General features: G+C 46.1%; 1 protein-coding gene across 5 annotated transcripts in view; it reads right to left on the minus strand.

Annotated features, from left to right (window-relative positions):
- unc79 (unc-79 homolog, NALCN channel complex subunit) overlaps positions 1 to 21,226 on the minus strand; it is a 53,837-nt gene that overhangs the window by 14,703 nt on the left and 17,908 nt on the right. For 4 of the 5 annotated variants that reach the window (XR_014378727.1, XM_045723495.2, XM_045723493.2 and 1 more), the window contains exons 12-31: positions 20,359 to 20,588; positions 19,771 to 19,942; positions 19,341 to 19,571; positions 18,931 to 19,121; positions 18,534 to 18,657; positions 12,964 to 13,107; positions 11,129 to 11,344; positions 10,587 to 10,814; positions 10,306 to 10,456; positions 9,923 to 10,002; positions 9,611 to 9,759; positions 9,219 to 9,376; positions 7,985 to 8,166; positions 7,513 to 7,714; positions 7,111 to 7,290; positions 6,549 to 6,617; positions 5,676 to 5,965; positions 5,225 to 5,407; positions 4,857 to 5,019; positions 124 to 273 (exon numbers count right to left, since the gene is read on the minus strand). Coding sequence is in view for 4 of the 5 variants with exons in the window: in XM_045723495.2 (XP_045579451.2) it covers positions 124 to 273; positions 4,857 to 5,019; positions 5,225 to 5,407; positions 5,676 to 5,965; positions 6,549 to 6,617; positions 7,111 to 7,290; positions 7,513 to 7,714; positions 7,985 to 8,166; positions 9,219 to 9,376; positions 9,611 to 9,759; positions 9,923 to 10,002; positions 10,306 to 10,456; positions 10,587 to 10,814; positions 11,129 to 11,344; positions 12,964 to 13,107; positions 18,534 to 18,657; positions 18,931 to 19,121; positions 19,341 to 19,571; positions 19,771 to 19,942; positions 20,359 to 20,588 (3,493 nt within the window). In the remaining variant the exon portion in view is untranslated. The remainder of the gene's footprint in view (positions 1 to 123; positions 274 to 4,856; positions 5,020 to 5,224; positions 5,408 to 5,675; positions 5,966 to 6,548; positions 6,618 to 7,110; positions 7,291 to 7,512; positions 7,715 to 7,984; positions 8,167 to 9,218; positions 9,377 to 9,610; positions 9,760 to 9,922; positions 10,003 to 10,305; positions 10,457 to 10,586; positions 10,815 to 11,128; positions 11,345 to 12,963; positions 13,108 to 18,533; positions 18,658 to 18,930; positions 19,122 to 19,340; positions 19,572 to 19,770; positions 19,943 to 20,358; positions 20,589 to 21,226) is intronic. The other variant, XM_045723494.2, reaches the window with a different exon arrangement.

A 21,226-nucleotide genomic window follows, 5' to 3' on the forward strand; every position in this document is an offset into this window, starting at 1 on the left:
AAAGATAGATCATATCTGATTGGGAAAATCTGTGAATGCTCAATTCATGTCAGCGAAAGCGTTTAAGTTCAATTAATTTAATTGCTGGATAAAATAGGTCATCCTTTGAGACTATTTTCATACTTTTTTGGGCATTCAGCTCTACCGGCTGGTACTTGACAGACTTGCTGCCACCGATCCTTTTCAGACGGGCGAAGAAGGTCTGAGACTCCTTGTTGCCTGCTCCAGTTGGGGTGTCATGAACGTCAGACTCATCAAATACACTGTCCTCCTCTGAAAAAAACATCATACACATTACAGGTGTAGGATCTTAATTTGATCAGTCTTTTGTTGCTAACTATTTTCTTGCACTGCAGGAAATGCAGATAAGCTTTGTGATTTACATAAATTCACTGAAAACCCACATTAACACACAGTTATATTAACAGTATTGCCTTTTCATGCAGCCTAATTTTTGGCCAGCTAATAACCTAACCACCGATCAAGCAACATTATGGACTAAATTTTCAAATCCTGTTGCTGAAGGATTATTTTGCTGCAACAATATACACTGCTCAAAAAAATGAAGGGAACACTTAAACAACACAATGTAATTCCAAGTCAATCACACTTCTGTGAAATCAAACTATCCACTTAGGAAGCAACACTGATTGACAATAAATTTCACATGCTGTTGTGCAAATGGAATAGACAACAGGTGGAAATTATAGGTAATTAGCAAGACACCCCCAATAAAGGAGTGGTTCTGCAGGTGGGGACCACAGACCACTTCTCAGTTCCTATGCTTCCTGGCTGATGTTTTAGTCACTTTTGAATGCTGGCAGTGCTTTCACTCTAGTGGTAGCATTAGACGGAGTCTACAACCTACACAAGTGGCTCAGGTAGTGCAGCTCATCCAGGATGGCACATCAATGCGAGCTGTGGCAAGAAGGTTTGCTGTGTCTGTCAGCGTAGTGTCCAGAGCATGGAGGCGCTACCAGGAGACAGGCCAGTACATCAGGAGACGTGGAGGAGGCCGTAGGAGGGCAACAACCCAGCAGCAGGACCGCTACCTCCGCCTTTGTGCAAGGAGGAGCAGGAGGAGCACTGCCAGAGCCCTGCAAAATGACCTCCAGCAGGCCACAAATGTGCATGTGTCTGCTCAAACGGTCAGAAACAGACTCCATGAGGGTGGTATGAGGGCCCGACGTCCACAGGTGGGGGTTGTGCTTACAGCCCAACACCGTGCAGGACGTTTGGCATTTGCCAGAGAACACCAAGATTGGCAAATTTGCCACTGGCGCCCTGTGCTCTTCACAGATGAAAGCAGGTTCACACTGAGCACATGTGACAGACGTGACAGAGTCTGGAGACGCCGTGGAGAATGTTCTGCTGCCTGCAACATCCTCCAGCATGACCGGTTTGGCGGTGGGTCAGTCATGGTGTAGGGTGGCATTTCTTTGGGGGGCCGCACAGCCCTCCATGTGCTCGCCAGAGGTAGCCTGACTGCCATTAGGTACCGAGATGAGATCCTCAGACCCCTTGTGAGACCATATGCTGGTGCGGTTGGCCCTGGGTTCCTCCTAATGCAAGACAATGCTAGACCTCATGTGGCTGGAGTGTGTCAGCAGTTCCTGCAAGAGGAAGGCATTGATGCTATGGACTGGCCCGCCCGTTCCCCAGACCTGAATCCAATTGAGCACATCTGGGACATCATGTCTCGCTCCATCCACCAACGCCACGTTGCACCATAGACTGTCCAGGAGTTGGCGGATGCTTTAGTCCAAGTCTGGGAGGAGATCCCTCAGGAGACCATCCGCCACCTCATCAGGAGCATGCCCAGGCGTTGTAGGGAGGTCATACAGGCACGTGGAGGCCACACACACTACTGAGCCTCATTTTGACTTGTTTTAAGGACATTAAATCAAAGTTGGATCAGCCTGTAGTGTGGTTTTCCACTTTAATTTTGAGTGTGACTCCAAATCCAGACCTCCATGGGTTGATAAATTGGATTTCCATTGATTATTTTTGTGTGATTTTGTTGTCAGCACATTCAACTATGTAAAGAAAAAAGTATTTAATAAGATTATTTCATTCATTCATTCAGATCTAGGATGTGTTATTTTAGTGTTCCCTTTATTTTTTGAGCAGTGTAGGTTAAATTAAGATCCTACATCTGTATTTTTGAGACTTGGATCACCCAAGAGTACACTGCTACTCCAGCTGTTCTCTCTTAATTTCTCTCATAGTCCAAGAGCATCTGGTCATCGTGGTAGGAATCTCCTAAATGGAGATTTTCTCTTTTCTCCCTTTCTCACCTGTCCATCTCCTCATTTGAATTCCACTCAAGCTTAACATTGTTGTCATCTACCGCCTACCAGGTGTCCTTAGAGAGTTCCTCAATGAGCTTGAAACCTTGATAAGCTAATTTCCTGATGATGGCTCACTGCTCTTCGTACTTGATGACTTCAACCTCCTGACATCTGCCTTCGATTAATTTCTTTCCAACCCTCTTTCCCCTCCTTGCCTCTTTTGACCTCACCCTTTCCCAGTGCCCTCCCACTCACAAGACAGACAATATGCTTGACCTCATCTTTACTAGATGCTGTTCGCCTACTAATCTCACTGCAACCCTCCTCCAGGTCTCTGATCACTACTTTGTTTCCTTTTCTGTCTCCCTCTTCTCCAACCCTAACCACTCAGCCCCTACCCAGATGGTCATGCGCCGTCGCAATCTTCGCTCTCTCTCTCCCACTACTTTTTCCTCTTCTATTCTATCATCTCTCCCTTCTGCTAAATCCTTCTCAATCCTGTCTCCTGATTCTGCCTCTTGGACCCTACTCTGCATGCAGCTGAGCGAAAATTTTGGAAAACTAAACTTCCGGAGGATCTATCATCCTTTCACTCCTTCCTCTCTACCTTCTCTTCCTCTGTATCCGCTGCTAAAGCTACTTTCTATTACTCTCAATTTTGAGCTTCTGCTACTAACCTTGGAAACTCTTTTCCACCTTCTCCTCCCTCCTTAATCCTCCACCGCCTCCTCCTCCCTCCTCCCTCTCTGCAGACAACTTTGTCAACCACTTTGTCAACCACTCCTCATTCACTCAGCCAATTGAGTCCTCTGGTTCCACTCACACAGAAGTACCCTACGCCTGAATCTCTTTCTCCCATCTCTCTCCAGATGAAATCCTGCGACTAATGAAGTCCGGCTGCCCGACAACTTGCTCGCTCGACTCCATCCCCTCCTCCCTTCTCCAGACCATCTCTGGAGACCTTTTCCCATTCCTCACTTCCCTCATCAACTCATCCCTGACCACTGGCTGCGTCCCCTCTGACTTCAAAACGGCCCGAGTCCCTCCCCTCCTCAAGAAACCTACACTCGACTCCTCTGGCATCAAAATCTACAGACCGGTATCCCTTCTTTCTTTTCTTCCCAAAACACTTGAGCGTGCTGTCTCTGACCAACTCTCTCGCTATCTCTCTCAGAACAATCTTCTTGATCCTAACTAGTCAGGCTTCAAGACAGGTCATTCAACCGAAACTGCTTTTCTCTGTCACGGAGGCTCTCCGCACTGCCAAAGCTGACTCTTTCTCCTCTGTTCTCATCCTCCTAGATCTATCCGCTGCCTTTGATACCATGAACCATCAGATACTCCTCTCCACCCTCTCAGGGCTGGGCGTCTCAGGCTCTGCACACTCTTGGATTGTATCCTACCTGGCAGGCCGATCCTACAAGATGACGTGGAGAGGATCTGTGTCTGCACCACATACTCTCACTACTGATGCCCCGCAGGGCTCGGTTCTAGGTCATCTCCTCTTCTCTCTATACACCAAGTCATTCATAGCTGTCATATCCTCCTTCATGCTCTACAACGTCACAAGAATACGACCCTACCTCACACAGGAAGAGGCGCAGGTTCTAATCCAGGCACTTGTCATCTCCCGTCTGGACTACTGCAACTCGCTGTTGGCTGGGCTCCCCGTTTGTGCCATCAAACCCCTGCAACTTTTGCAGAACGCCGCAGCGGTTTTCAACCTTCCCAAGTTCTCGCATGTCATCCCGCTCCTCCGCACACTCCACTGGCTTCCAGTCAAAGCTTGCATCCACTACAAGACCATGGTATTGACTACGAAGCAGCAAGAGGAACTGCCCCTCACTACCTTCAGAGCTCCCGAGTGGACTGCATCTCAGGCACTGCATCTCAGAGGCGTCACTACAGACCCTGGTTTGATTCCAGGCTGTATCACAACCGGCCGTGATTGGGAGTCCCATAGGGCGGTGCACAATTGGCCCAGTGTCGTCCGGGTTAGGGTTTGGCTGGGGTAGGCCATCATTGTAAATAAGAATTTGTTCTTAACTGACTTGCCTAGTTAAATAAAGGTTAAATGCTGAAACCCTACACCCCAATCCGAGCACTCCGTTCTGCTAACTCTGGTCTCTTGGCCCTCCCACCCCTACAAGAGGGCAGCTTCCACTCAGCCCAGTCCAAGCTCTTTGTCGTGGCACTCCAATGGTGGTACCAGCTTTCCCCCTGAAGCTAGGATAGCAGAGTCCTTGCCCATATTTCCAAAAACATTTGTAACCCTACCTCTTCAAAGAGTATGTTAAATAATCCCACAGCACCACCCTCGCATCCCCTCCTCACTTTATTGAGGAAAATGTACTTACTATGACCGTGATATGTGGTTGTATCACCTAGCTATCTTAAGATAAATACACTAACTGTAAGTAGCTCTGGATAAGAGCGTCTGCTAAATGTCTAAAATGTAATGTAAATGTAATGTATGTCCAAAACTCTTAATTCTTATTACTGATTAATTTAAAATAAAAGCCTATATTTACAATCCAGGCATGTGATAATCTCTGTTGTCCGCACCTTTCTCTTTCTCGTTGTAGCGGCTGATGTTGGAGTTGTCACTATAGAGGGGTCCAGCAGTGGCATGGGGTCTACAGCTGTGGTACTGGGCATTCAGGGTGTTGATGGTGATGTGGATCAGGTGCAGAACCCCTTTACTCACATCCATGTCCCGGTAGGGGTACTGAGACCACACACAGGATCGATAGAAGTGAAGGGTAAGAGAGTACAAAGCAACTTAATATATATAAATTAGCTGTCCTCAATATTACATTTTCACAATTACAGGTAATCAATTATAGACACACTGCATCTATAAAGTTTACAATGTAAACACATTCACATAGTGAATAAGATTTCATTATATTCCAACTGTGGGTGGTGTGTACCTTGTAGAGGATGACCAGCAGGGCTTTGAGCCACATCTGTCTGATGTGTGGCTGCAGGGCCCAGAGAGAGCAACGCGGCGGCTGCTGGAAGTAGTGTCTGAGCTGGGGGCAGGTGCAGTACTTCAACACCTGGACCACCAGGGGGAGCAGCTGCTTCCCCAGCCCAATGTTGTAGTCCATCACCTGGAGGAGATATCACATCACACCTGGTTCTTCTTGATGCTTGACAGATTGGCATAATTCACATCATTCAGCAGCAGCAACACAATACTTAAAACTTTACAGTGGGAAACAAACTGAAAAACTCCCATCTTTCATTTACTCCCAACTGAAGCAGGATTTTTCTCGGGATTAAACTCCAGATTTACTCAAGGATTGTCTTTAAAACAAATGTTGGAACTAGTACAGCATTAACTCAGAGTCATTTATAGGGTTAATGATAACCTCTGACCTGTGCGATGCCAGCGATGAAAGCATTGAAGCAGGTGGAGGTCCTCATCTTTTGCGGTGCGATCATGAAGCAACCCTCCTGCTGGTCATAGCCCAGTAGCACATACAGGTGGCGCTTCACCGAGTTGAAGGCCTTGGCACTGCCGATGTCTGCCTCGGCACTGCTCTTGTCTTTGGCCATGAACTTCATGAGTACCATGATGAGCTGGTGCACCGTCTGGTGATCTATCCCAGCATCCTCTGGGAGCAGGTCCCTGATGACCGAGTCATCCTCCGGTGAGGGGCTGTGGCCTTGGAGAGGGGCCGAAGCATCAGGGTTAAAAGGCGGGAGGAAACGTGCTGCCAACAGGGGAGCGGATGGAGAGGAGAGGGGCGGTGAAGCAGGAGAACAAAGCTCGGGGAAGGGTACGACAGTCATCTAACTTGGTCTACATTTGGCAGGGTGATTACATATATGGACGTCACTTTAACATAGTCATGGAATATGTAAAATGCAAACAGAAAATGTGACAAGCTATCAAGATAGCAAGAGTAACAGTTTTCTCCAATTCCAACATTATTTGTTTTTAAGACTAAAAAAGAACGGACTACCCACTGGGCACAAATGTCAGTTCAACGTCTACTCCACATTGGTTCAACGTAATTTCATTGAAATGACGTGGGAACAACATTGATTCAACCAGTGTATGCCCAGTGGGTATCTATGAATTTTGGATGAAAAGCAATGAATGTCAGTGAAGAGCAAACATTGCTTTTTCATCAAGTTTCCTGATGCCCATCAACTTTATCAGTAGCCATAAGTTAGTCATATGATGCGATTATGCTGAAGGGAATGTTGATCTGTTTCTGTATTTAGATTTGGGTTGTTATTTACCTGGCAGGACTTTCTCTATCATATCTCCCAGAGTCGGGGCAGAGTGCTCTTGCCTCGTAAGCCTTAAAGCTAAAAACCACACATGAAGAATGCAATTTAGGAGAATGTTCTTGGGAGTTAGCACAGGACACAAGTCTGAGCTTCCAGATTACCCTATACATCCCAATGTCTCACATCATTCACATAAAGGGATCCTAATATGTATTTGGATGCTGAGACTTTTCTGAGTTATTCATTAATAATTTAACCTCCACTTGCTTACTCAAGCTCAACAACCACACACAGTCTAAAGCCAACAGTAGACCCCCTCTCCCAGAAACTCAGACCGCATCCTGTGCAGGGTCAATGAGGAAATCACAGAGAAGACAAACCTCTTACCTCCAGCAAGATAACAAATCACTGAGAAAATGTGCAATTGAGTGAAACAAACAGGAATAAAGATTTTGTAGGTATACTAACAGAACAGAGAGGTGAATTGATGAAGAGAGAAACAGTAGAAGCATGGGACAGACAAAAGCTGAGACCTACAGACTAGTAGCCTAACCAACCGATGGACACTCACGTAGTCGGTTACACAGAGTCTCTGGGAGGGAGAAGGCTCGCTTGGTTGTGGACGGGCCCTTGATGCTGTCACGGAGGGAACGCACACTCTTCTGGCGGTTCCTGGCAAAGCGCGCCCGTCTGATTTTCCACATCGCTGCATCACTAAGGTTGGCCACGTTGGTACGCACAGCTGTGATGGCTGACAAGGAGAGGCAAGGAAGGAAAGATAAATAACATACATCAATGTGCCTATGTCTCATAACACTTAACACACCTCCACCACACAAACATGAACTGTAATGTTCTGATTTCACAGCTTTATGTTTCCCTACATGGTTGGTTTGTTGTATTGAACATAAGTCATAGTGTAAATTCTATTCTGCAGACTATGTAACTGATAAAATCCCCCAGCTAGGCGTACTGGTGGGAAAAGGGAACTCCTTGTTGCAGTCCAGGTGGAGCTGGGCCTCCAGGGAGAGCGTCTCGAAGCGGTTGACAAAGAACTCCCAGCTGAGGGCAGGGACTTCCTGCTTCAGGTGGTGCAGCATCAGCAGCTTGCTGAGGATGATGGGCCGGTCCCTCACCACCGTGTCGAACTGGAAGTCCAGGCACAGACACAAACCCTGCAGACACACAAACACACAGACACAGACATACAAACACACAGACACAGACACACAAACACACAGACACAGACATAAACAAGTGTTAGCACTGCACTTACATGTTTTTGTGTTATTCATCAATAAAAACTTGTTTGCTGACTTGCTGAGAAGCAATTTGTCCTCCAGGACAAGAAAGACTTCATACACGTTATCAATTGTCACATGAAAAGTGGTTGTATGGCAGTTTAATAGTATTTATCTTGGCCTAGATAGAGCTCTGTTAGTCACCTGTAGTGCTGGGCTCTTGATGGTGTCCAGCAGCAGCCTAGCGCGTGTGGCAACAGCCGGGTTGACATCCTCCACAGAGGCCAGGAAGCTGCAGAAGGCGTGGGCCAGGGAGTACTTCAGCAGGTGGTTCTTCGTCAAAGAACCAATGTCTAGGAACCGACAGAGCACCGCCACCTTCTCCACTGGGAGTTACCATGACAACACAGACAGGGCACAAGACAACATCTCAGCGCCATGTCACATTTAGTTTGATAGGACACTGCAAAGGATAATGTTAAAAGCAGCATCACTCTAACACTGATGGGTAATGTACAGTGTCACTAGATGGCAGTGTGGAGATAGTATTATTGTAGCCAGATTGCCTGTGGGCCATAGTGATGCTTTGGCACCCAACTGGTGTCTTTTTGGGTTGATTTACACAGACAAGTAAATTACCATCTGTTTCAGAATAGCTAATATGAGGCCATAATTAGATAATTAAAATTCATGATCATCATCCTACGGTTCACGTGTGTACACAACCTGTAGCCATGACACTTCATTTCCCTTAGCAATTGTTCATGTTATTTTGCAATGTTACTTTGCAAGCAATACGTAATAAACATCTACTTTCTATGCTGTTTAAAGTCAGAGTCTGTTAAATGATTTAATGTGAATGTAACAGACTGATATTATTATATTATATTCTAATCTGATTCAGAGGGGTTGGGTTAAATGCAGAAGACACATTTCAGTTGAATGCATTCAGTTGTACAACTGACTAGGTATCCCCTTTTCCCTTTCCCTTTATTGGTGCTCTGTGACAATGTCACAATAAAACAGCAAAAAATGAAATCAAAGATAGATATTTGTATCTAACCTAACTTATATTTAGTAATGATCTACCCTCAGTGTCTACAGTATATCCATGCTGCCAGAGACACTGTCCTCTGACTCTGTCTCAAGGTCACACATTGCTCCTCTCTGCCAATCACAGGGAGAGAAGGGTCTGATTAATAATCCCACAATTCCTCTGTGCTGCATGCTAGAGACGCATACTGTAGTAACCATGGTGATGCAGGGAGGAGATGTCTGCAGACAGGGGTTTGTTGGGGGGGATTATAGGACAGAGGTGGAGGTCCTCCCCTCATGATTCATTCATATCATCACATACAGTACCCCCCCCTCCCTCCCTCCCCCCCCCCCCCCCCCCACACACACACACACGTGAGATGGAGGCTCATATATAATTCACCTGCTTCGAAGCGTATCTTCCAGTCCTTGCTGTTAAAGTTGCTGTCCACCAGGTTCCAAAAGATGTCTGCTCCGTGGGAGAGGGAGAGGGCATGCAGAAGCTGGGGCACGGCCAGGGAGGCCAGCTGGCAGAACTCGGACTTCAGCATGGTCCACAGGCTGGAACACACGTATCACATTAGACACACACACACATACCTGGCTGCTCTTCACGTATATGATGATCAAGTACAACTGACATCAAGATCAACGATTTCAGTTTCTGCATGTAGCTACATCTCATGGCTCAAGGCATGTTTAAAGAAAGTACTAGTGGAGATTTCTGTAAAAAAACAACAAGCTACGTGTGAAACTGCAGGAGGGGCACCATGCGGTGATGGTGACTTTGCTGACCTGGGAATGAGCATCTTCTCCTGGATGTGGGCCAGGAAATGGGGGTGGTCCTTACGGGCCAGGTACAGACACTCTCCATGGAGACACAGGATCTTCAGACAGTTCAGCATGTTGAACAAGATATCAGGCTCCTCAAACTTAGACATTTCCTACAAAGGGAACAAAAGGTACATTTCCTTTGCTCACTCAGTCTTTTTTAATGAGGATACAGGATTATTGTCTTTGATTAGGCATCTATTATATTGTATAGAGAATTTATATCTGTACATGACAAGATCCCTTAACACTGGACAAAGGTGGACTGGCAGGTACCTGCAGAATAGTGTATATTAGCTTGAGAGACACAGGGAGCTGCTGGTAGGAAAACTTCTTATCAGCATTATTCTTCATTGCTGTAAGAGAAATCTTTGCTGTAAAAGAGAGAATTCCCCAGCAGAGGAGAAACTATGCAGTGTTTCCTTTTCATGTTGCACGCAGCCTCTGAACTGTTACAGAGAAGTGTTCATCTCATATTTTTTTCTTCATGTCATAAAATACATTTGGGATTAGATTTTGGTAACGCTGGGGTGTTTACACCTACACAACTGAGAATTGTTCTGCTTGTGTTTCATCAGATCTGTATCAGTACACTGAGATATTCTGTACTCAATCCAAAACCCTTCCAACCCAAGCCTTAGTTCGCCATGGATACATACGTGGGTTGTCAGGAGAGTAACTTTGAATTGTAGGGTTGTCAGTGTGTGTGCTGGCAGGGTTGTCCGCTTCCTCTGCCCCTTGCTTTGTCCGTTGTTCAGGCCCAAACACTTGAGGCAACAGCAATGTGTCCTCCAAGATGTCTGTTGACTCCTATAGTCAAGACACAATAATGTCTACTGACAACCAAATACAGTAAGAATTACAAACCATTGAAAAACAATTGGACCAATTCAGGACATCCTTCATGTTGTTTTTACAGGAGTCTGCTTGTGTGTCTCACCACCAGACGTATCTCCTCCCTGGGGGTGAGTCTCTCCAGGAGCTCACAGCCTAGCTGGTAGCACAAAATGCTGGACTGGCACAGGCTGCACTCCAGGGCCTTCTCGTCCTTCTGACAGGTGTGGGAGCCCCCCCATGGGGCCTGGAAGACGTTGTTGATGATGCCCACAATGTCCTTCCCCAGGCTGCTTTCCAGACCGAGCATCACGCCATCATCCTGGAGCTCCATCTGGACAAGGACATTGTAGCTGGGTTTATTGTGTCAGTTGCCCTGTCTAGTTGTGTCCATTTTTTTTCTATTTGCTTTTTATTTTTTAGATTATGCACTTTGAGATTATTCTGTATAATGGAAAGCGCTTTACAAATGGATTAAATTATTAGTAGTGGTAAGGAAGCACTACAACATTGTTGAACAGGAGAACCCACAGAAATAGAAAGTGGGACAGAACTCAGCTTGGTGGCCCTGATGTATTCAATGAGGTATTGTAAAATGTAACAGTACTCTATAATTGAACCTATGTCTGCAGTGTATGGGCTTGCCACCTGTTTGAGGATGAGGTCGAACATGAGAATGAAACAGCCCAGGTTCATGTCATCGTCGTCACAGTCCAGGTCCAGGGCACAGTGTCCCGTAGCATGGCCCAGGTTCTTAAAGGGGCTGCAGTGCAGGGGGCTCCGGAATGGGCTCCGGAACGGACTGGGGAACGGGCTCACAGTGTTGTGCGGCCCAAGATGGCCTGGATCTGAAACCACACTTTCCTAGGGACATCACACACACACACACACACACACACACACACACACACACACACACACACACACACACACACACACACACACACACACACACACATACACACACACACACACACGTATCATCGTTCCATAATTGTACTGTCATGAGATCTACCCTCCAAGTTATCAAGGTGTATTCAGGTGTAGAAATATACTGTGGATAGATGAGCCAAAGGCTTTAACTTTCACAGATAAATCTGAATGATGGCAGAGCTCAATTAAGCCCCTTAAATAGGACTATATTTAGACTTCAGCAGTAACCAGGGCAACGCACATGCCTGTGGATGGTTGACAATAGAGGGTATCCAGCTAGCATATTTGGTTCCTTGGAAGTTGTAGGAACATCATTTTTTGGTTTCCCATTGGTTCTGGGAACGAAGGCAAGTTCCCTGGCTGGTAAAACGGAACATTTTTTGAACGTTCTGAGAACAGAAGTGAAAATGTTGCCTGTTCTGGGAAGTACATTTTTAGGTTGCAGGGAGGTTCTGAGAATGTTTTATTACGGTTCCCTGAAAGTCTTCCTGGGAGGTTTGATAGGTTATTTTAAGGTAATTAAATAACGTTCTGAGAACGTTTCAATATGACTTTGAATAACACTGCTTGCTTAGGTTAACTGTTTTGAACTCCAATCACAAATAGGACACATGGACATTGATTTACTTAGGCATTAATCATGCATACACATTTCTTTTTTATTGTTGAATGGCGTCAGGGAGATTGAAACCTATGATGTTCTGTTCTCTATCCATGGAATGTAGACATGTTTTTTTTTACTCATACAAAGCTGTTCATTTCAGTCTATTCAAACAGACCCCATTTCAAAGGAAACAAGCACTCATTAAGATCAGGTATGGCCAATTAGTGGGTGCGGCCAACACACCTGAACACACTTAACAAGACAAAGGATAGAGAGAGTTTTGTTGATGCTGAGAACAAAATGTATGTTTTTAAATAACATTATTAAAACGTTCTTTGAAAGTTACTAAGGTTTTCTTGTGGTTTTTATGGAAAGTTTTCTTAATGTTCTGAGAACATGACTTTAAATAGAACCATGAGGAAACCTGTAGGAAATGTTATGCTGAAGTATTGAAATTCCCACAAAAGAACATTGTTTCTTAACGTTCTCTGAACTATTTGAGAACATTCCCAATGCCAAACCAGTTGGAGAACGTTCCTAGAACATTACCAAAATATGCTTGAACTTTTAGGAAACATTCTGTTAAAGTAATGAAATAACCAGCAAATAATGTTTTTTTGTTAAGTTCCTTAAATGTGCTGCCAAGCAACCAAGCAACTATCCTGCACCATTCCCAGAAAGTTGTGGGAAGGTTGTATGCAAAATAACCATAGGCCAACCACACTCTCACCAAGCTCTAAGAAACATATGGTTCTCAGAACATTATGTGCTAGCTGGGTAAATAGATAACAAGCATTTTCAGATTGTGGATGTAAACTGTATAGTTCCTCAGCTCATTTGTTCTGCTCTTACTGTTTCATTGAGAGGAAATTTGAGTGATAATAGCTTATTTCTGTGTAATTTAAGTAGTTTTTCATGGGAGTTGATAACTAGTACAACATCTTACCCTCCGAGCCTCAGTATTTTCACCAGTTAGATCTGAGACTCGAGTCTTTCTCTGATTGGCCAGTTCCTTCACTGAGTTCACCCCGTCAAAGAACATCCCGATCAACAGCTGCAGAGGCACCACAATGTCCAGCTCTGACAACACCTGTGTCCAACCAGACACGCACACACATACACCAACAGGTACACAAACACACAAGAGATCATGCAAAGATGCACACCAAACTCACACACACGACACAATGACAACAGGTTTAGGTTAACAGGTTTACACACACACACACACATATAAAAAACACAAACAGACAACAGAGACATTAAGAGAGGCAAAAGAGAAGACGTATATAAGCAGATAGAAATGTGGATGTAGTACTCTACACATATTCCTGTAGTATGTGTGACCTAAATACAGTTGAAGTCGGAAGTTTACATACACCTTAGCTAAATACATTTAAACTCAGTTTTCCTGAAATGTAATCTTAGTAAAAAATGCCCTGTCTTAGGTCAGTTAGGATCACCACTTTATTTTGAGAATGTGAAATGTCAGAATAATAGTAGAGACAATGATATATTTCAGCTTTTATTTCTTTCATCACATTTCCAGTGGGTCAGAACTTTACATACACTCAATTAGTATTTGGTAGCATTGCCTTAAAATTGTTTAACTTGGGTCAAACGATTTGGGTAGCCTTCCACAAGCTTCCCACAATAAGTTGGGTGAATTTTGACCCATTCCTCCAGACAGAGCTGGTGTAACTGAGTCAGGTTTGTAGGCCTCCTTGCTTGCACATGCTTTTTCAGTTCTGCCCACAAATTTTCTATAGGATTGAGGTCAGGACTTAGTGATGGCCACTCCAATTCCTTGACTTTGTTGTCCTTAACCTGTTTGCGATAGGGGGCAGTATTTTCACGGCCAGATAAAAAACGTACCCGATTTAATCTGGTTACTACTCCTGCCCAGAAACTAGAATATGCATATAATTAGATTTGGATAGAAAACACTCTAAAGTTTCTAAAACTGTTTGAATGGTGTCTGTGAGTATAACAGAATTCATATGGCAGGCCAAAACCGCGCAGCGGGTATGTGGATACTCATATTCTTTAATAAAAAAACACGCAGAGCATCCACAGTGAAAAAACAATAAATGATACTCATGACAAGAACAGTTTTGCAGGCTATCAAACGCAGTGCAAAAACAACTACCCACAACCCCAAAGAAAAACACACACTACTATATAGGACTCCCAATCAAAGGCAACTCAACACACCTGCCTTCAATTGGGAGTCCAATCACCAACACAACACTTAACACACAAAAACCCTGCCACGTCCTGACCAAAACTAATACAATTGCTCCCTCTGCTGGTCAGGACGTGACAGTACCCCCCCCCCCCCCCTCAAAAAAGAAAACACAAAAAAATCCCCAATACCCCAACAAAACCAATAAACAATAACCCCTAAACAATAAGGGAGGGAAGGGAGGGTGACTGCCGTCAACGACGGCACTGTGCTACACCCTCCCTCCCCAACCCACCTATCCTGGAGGTGGCTCAGGTGCGGGACGTGGACCTCGCTCCACCTTCGGCGTCGCCCACTTCGGTGGCGCCGATAGCTGCGCCGGGCAGACGGGCCACTCAAGCTGACCCCGGCAGACGGGCCACTCGGGCTGGGCCGGAGGACAGGCGGGCCACTCGGGCTGGGCCGGAGGACAGGCGGGCCACTCGGGCCACTCGGGCTGGGCCGGAGGACAGGTGGGCCACTCTGGCTGGACCGGAGGACAGGCGGGCCACTCTGGCAGATCCGGGCAGGCGGGCCACTCTGGCAGATCCGGGCAGGCGGGCCACTCGGGCTGGGCCGGAGGACAGGCGGGCCACTCGAGCTGGGCTGGAGGACAGGCGGGCCACTCGGGCTGGGCCGGAGGACAGGCGGGCCACTCTGGCAGCTGCAGGCAGACAGGCCACTCTAACTGATCCGGGCAGTCGAGCCACTTTGGCAGATCCGGGCAGTCGGGCCACTCTGGCAGCTCCGGGCAGTCGGGCGGCTCTGGCAGCCCCTGACCAGCGGGCGGCCTTGGCGACTCTTGACAGGCGGGCAGTTCTGGCGACTCTTGACTGGCGGGCAGCTCTGGCGACTCTTGACTGGCGGGCAGCTCTGGCGACTCTTGACTGGCGAGGCTGGGCTGACGCACTAGACGCCTGATGCGTGGGGCTGGTACTGGACGTGCCAGCCTGGAGACACGCACCTCCATGCTAGTGCGTATAGCGGGAAACACCGGACCGTATAGGCGCACTGGCGGTCTTGAGCGCAGGGTTGGCATCACCCCTTCCGGCTCGATGCTCACCTCGCCCTGGCACATGCGGGGCGCTGGTACAGGGCGGACTGGGCTGTGCGTGCGTATAGGCAAGATAGTGCGCACCTCAGCGAAACATGGCGCCCTCCACCTCATACGCTCCTCCATGTAATCACGGGTAGCTGGCTTACGGCTCTTCCTTGGCCTAGCCAAACTACCCGTGTGCCCCCCAAACATTTTTTCGTGGGGGTGCCTCCCGGGCTTCCTACCCAGCCGTGTTCCCTCATACCGCTGCCGTTGGTTCTTCTGTCCTGCTGCCTCCACTCTCCTGAGTGCCTCCACCTGTTCCCATGGGAGGCGATCCCTTCCGGCCAGGATCTCTTCCCAAGTGTAGGCTCCCTTGCCGTCCAGGATGTCCTCCCATGTCCAGTCCCTTGTGCTGTACTCCTGTGGCTCCTTCCTCCTCCGCTGCTTGGTCCTTTTGTGGTGGGTAGTTCTGTCACATGTGTTGTAGTGGAGAGAAGACAAAGGCGCAGCGGGTATGTGGATACTCATATTCTTTAATGAAAAAACACGCAGAGCATCCACAGTGAAAAAACAATAAATGATACTCACGACAAGAACAGTTTTGCAGGCTATCAAACGCAGTGCAAAAACAACTACCCACAACCCCAAAGAAAAACACACACTACTATATAGGACTCCCAATCAAAGGCAACTCAACACACCTGCCTTCAATTGGGAGTCCAATCACCAACACAACACTTAACACACAAAAACCCTGCCACGTCCTGACCAAAACTAATACAATTGCTCCCTCTGCTGGTCAGGATGTGACAAAACCTGAGAAGATTCCATACAGGAAGTGCCCTGTCTGACAATTTGTTCTCCTTCTGTGGCATCTCTATCAAAAATACAGCATCTCTGCTGTAACGTGACATTTTCTAAGGCTTCCATTGGCTCTCAGAAGGCGCCAGAAAGTGGAATGACGTCTCTGCAGTCTCTGGGCGAAAAACAGCAGGAGTTTTTGTGAGTGGTCAGGCAGGGAAGAATGACACTGGAGATGCGCGTGCACGAGACAACTCCATGTTTTTCTTTCAGTCTTTGAATGAATACAACGTCGCCCGGTTGGAATATTATCGCTATTTTACGAGAAAAATAGCATAAAAATTTATTTTAAACAGCGTTTGACATGCTTTGAAGTACGGTAATGGAATATTTTGACATTTTTTGTCACGAAATGCGCTCGCGCGTCACCCTTCGGATAGTGACCTCAACGCACGAACAAAACGGAGCTATTTCAATATAACTATGGATTATTTTGAACCAAAACAACATTTGTTGTTGAAGTAGAAGTCCTGGGAGTGCATTCTGACGAAGAACAGCAAAGGTAATCCAATTTTTCTTATAGTAATTCTGAGTTTAGTGAGCACCAAACTTGGTGGGTGTCAAATTAGCTAACCTGTGATGGCCGAGCTATCTACTCAGAATATTGCAAAATGTGCTTTCGCTGTAAAGCTATTTTAAAATCTGACAACGCGATTGCATAAAGGAGTTCTGTATCTATAATTCTTAAAATAATTGTTATGTTTTTTGTGGACGTTTATCGTGAGTAATTTAGTAAATTCACCGGAAGTTTGCGGTGGGTGTGCTAGTTCTGAACATCACATGCTAATGTAAAAAGCTGTTTTTTGATATAAATATGAACTTGATTGAACAAAACATGCATGTATTGTATAACATAATGTCCTAGGAGTGTCATCTGATGAAGATCATCAAAGGTTAGTGCTGCATTTAGCTGTGGTTTGGTTTTTGTGACATATATGCTTGCTTTGAAAATGGATGTGTGATTATTTTTGGCAGGGTACTCTCCTGACATAATCTAATGTTTTGCTTTCGTGATAAAGCCTTTTTGAAATCGGACAATGTGGTTAGATTAACGAGAGTCTTGTCTTTAAAATGGTGTAAAATAGTCATATGTTTGAGAAATTGAAGTTATAGCGTTTTTTAGGTATTTGTATTTCGCGCCACGCTCTACCAATGGATATTGGTGAGGCGTTCCGCTAGCAGTTAAGCCATTTTGTAACAACTTTGGAAGGATGCTTGGGGTCTTTGTCCATTTGGAAGACCCATTTGCGACCAAGCTTTAACTTCCTGACTGATGTCTTCAGATGTTTCTTCAATATATCCACAGATTTTCCCTCCTCATGATGCCATCTATTTTGTGAAGTGCACCAGTCCCTCCTGCAGCAAAGCACCCCCACAATATGATGCTTCACGGTTGGGATGGTGTTCTTCGGCTTGCAGGCCTCCCCCTTTGTCCTCCAAACATAACAATGGTCATTGTGCCAAACAGTTCTATTTTTGTTTCATCAGACCAGAGGAAATTTCTCCAAAAAGTACGATCTTTGTCCCCATGTGCAGTTGTAAACCGTAGTCTGGCTTTTTTATGGCGATTTTGGAGCAGTGTCTTCTTCCCTGCTGAGTGGCCTTTCAGGTTATGCCGATATAGGACTCGTTTAACTGTGGATATAGACACTTTTATACCTGTTCCCTCCAGCATCTTCACAAGGTCCTTTGCTGTTGTTCTGGGATTGATTTGCACTTTTTGTACCAAAGTAGGTTCATCTCTAGGAGACAGAACGCGTCTCCTTCCTGAGCGGTATGACGGCTGCGTGGTCCCATGGTGTTTATACTTGCGTACTATTGTTTGTACAGATGAACGTGGTTCCTTTAGGCATTTGGAAATTGCTCCCAAGGATGAACCAGACTTGTGGAGGTCTACAATTTTTTTCTGAGGTCTGATTTCTTTTGATTTTTCCATGATGTCAAGCAAAGAGGCACTGAGTTTGAAGGTAGGCCTTGAAATACATTCAGGTATACAGGTATACCTTCAATTGACTCAAATAATGTCAATTAGCCTATCAGAAGCTTCTAAAGCCACGACATCATTTTTAATGACTCCAACCTAAGTGTATGTAAACTTCCGACTTCAACTGTATATATTCAGATTGAATTACTTTGGTGTCTTATCACAGGCGTGAAAGAAACCCTTCCACGTATATAGGACAGCAGGCTGTGAGTGCATATGGAATCAATAGCAAAATCCCTCCTCTCTCACTCTCAGAACTCCAGTCTCATGCTAGCCTTGTGACCCAGTTCCATATTCAGTACAGCCCCTGCACAGGCATACACATCATGACAACCTGTTCATTTCATTTCATTTCAACCACACAATATGAAATGGATCCTCATAAAAAGCCACAGGCCTTATACTCACATGCAGCCAGAGCAGAGCCTGCTCCTGCACAGAGGCTGGGTAGCCTGAGAACCTGCAGCTAATGAACCCAAACATCTCCTCCATGGAGAAGGGCAGAGGGCACAGCTCAATGTCAAACATCTTGCTGCAGGGGAAACAGAGGGGTGAGGAGGGAGGGGCCATGCTTTTAGAGTTGAGCATTTTGGTATATCCCCTCTCAGGTGTATCACTAGCAGGGGACAAAATAAACAATTTTCACTGTGTGTTACACATAGTCACATATCATTTCACATAACATTCTGTTATTCTCACAAGACAGAAAATGATTTGTGCGTGATCAGTAACCATAGCACACCATTGAAATAGAGGAGGTGGTACATTGAACTAGGTGACTTGGAGGAGGTCCAGTATACAGTACCTGAGCACTTCTCTGAACTCCTTGAGCTGCTGGTCAGGCACCTCAGTGCGGATGGCCTCCAGCCACTCTGGCATGAAGCACTCCCATAGCGGCTGGCTGATCACATTGTAGGGGATCAGGCACAGGATCCGGTTCAGCCCCTCCTTCAGCTGGGTCACCGTGCTGCAAGACTTATCCCAGTAACCCCCCACCTGGGGATATGGGTACATAGACACATACACAAGGTCAGGTATAACCAAGGGGGATATTCACCAAGAAACACAACCATCACACACTGTCCCTCCAGTGTGCATTGTCCCCAGAGAAACATACTACACTACACCCAACATTACACCCTACAACCCCTCACGAACACTTCCTGAGCCGCCTTTACACTCCAACACCCCTTCTCCTTCCCCGCTCCTCCTCACCCTGGCAAACTCCACCGGCTTGGGCAGCAGGCACATCACCATGACGTCGAAGCGCACGTCACACACGGTCTTCAGCCACTTGGTGACAAACTGGGGCTTGAGCTTCTCCACCAGGGAGCCCACCTCGTCGTCCATCATGTAGGCTGTGGAGTGGAACCACTGGAACACCATGCTCACCAGCCGCGCCAGGCTCTCAGTGGGCGTGTTCTCACTGGGGGTGCACAGGCTCACCTTCAGGGGTGGGGGCAAGGATAGGGTGTAACATGGTCAGTCAGGGGCTTCCAAGATCGGAGACGGATACGGTTAAAGCATTGTAATGTTGCACTATGAAGAGAGTACAGCACAGGCTTGTAATAAGAGCCCAGACAGGTGTGTCAACATCCTAATCTCTCGACTGTGATAGTGAGTAATAGACCAGCGAGCCACGCACCAGGAACCAGATGCCAAACTGACTGAGGAGCCTCTGGTCGTGCTGGTCGTCCTCCTTGTTGTCAAAGTCGATGTTGTCCAGGGAGTGGTGGGAGGCAGACAGGCCCATCTGACGACGCCTGTTCAGCTCAAACTCACGCAGCTCCGCGTGGATCTCTGCCTCCTTCAGTAGACTGATGTTGATAGACGGATGGAGAGAGGGGGAATAAAGAGTGAGACAGACAGAAAGACAGAGGGAAATAGACAGATAGTGATAGAGAGATAACTGTGGTTGAATACAGTGCTACTGTGAAGCATGCGGTTGGTTGCCTGTGTTGTCTCTGATGGTGACGCAGCGGTCTAAGGCACTGCATCTCAGTGCAAGAGGCGTCACTACAGACCCTGGTTCGATTCCATGCTGTATCACAACCAGCCATGATTGGGAGTCTAATAGGGCGGCGCACAATTGGCCTAGCGTCGTCTGGGTTAGGGTTTGGCCTGGGTAGGCCGTCATTTTAAATAAGAGTTTGTTCGTAACTGACTTGCCTAGTTAAATAAATGTTAAATAAAAAAATAAAAAAATAAATGCACCAAATACAAATAAAAATACCTGATAACAGCCTCCACAGTACACACCAGCTCCTCTGCCCCACACTCGCGGGTGTTGATGGGAGGTGGGGAGGTCTGGTACAGATGGGTCTCCGCCGCAGTCCCCACCTCGCTGCTGTGATGGTTGACATGGCAACGCTTGCAGTAGCGGACGGGTCGGTTGCCATGGCGCCCGCAGCAACCAGCTGAGAAGCAGGTGACAACTGCCCTCCTGACATGAGAGCTACAGTTCTACAAGACAGAGGGGACAATGAGATAAAACAACTCCTCGTATCATTTAGAAACTATAAGATATAAGAATCCTAATAAACTGTTTTCACTGTGAAAAAAAGCTTTCCTTAAAAGGTCCTATGCCTCAATAAATTCATTGATGTGTAAACGTCCTAAATTAAAAGAACGAGTGGTGTTCTTTTTGTGTCTGTATGCTAATGAATAGGCTGCCATGGGACAGATAGCATCATTCTTAGATAGAGACTGTACATAAGGTGTCTTATTTATTTTTTTAAATAACAAGGGTGGCAATAGGGGGACTGGTTTAATCTGATCAGCCACTGAAACCTTCGGCCTTTCAAGTGAACAGATCTTCTCCCTCTGTTCTCTTCCTGTCTTCTCCCCTCTCTCTCTGTAATCTTTACAAAAACATACAACTGACAATGGTGAAAACCTGGTCAATGGATACAGTACAGCAAATTGACCACAAGAAGCCCAAACAGATACTAAAATATCATCATTTCAAACCTTGCTTACATTTGTATACGATCACATATATCTTGCTATTATGCATGGGAATCCTTTGGTACAGATTTCCAAAATTCTAATCACTTGGAGCTAATTTACTGATGTTTTTACAGTCTTCTAAGGCCAACAAA

Source organism: Salmo salar, chromosome 09 (assembly GCF_965601325.2).
Source record: "Salmo salar chromosome 09, fSalSal1, whole genome shotgun sequence".
Lineage (NCBI taxonomy): Eukaryota > Metazoa > Chordata > Actinopteri > Salmoniformes > Salmonidae > Salmo > Salmo salar.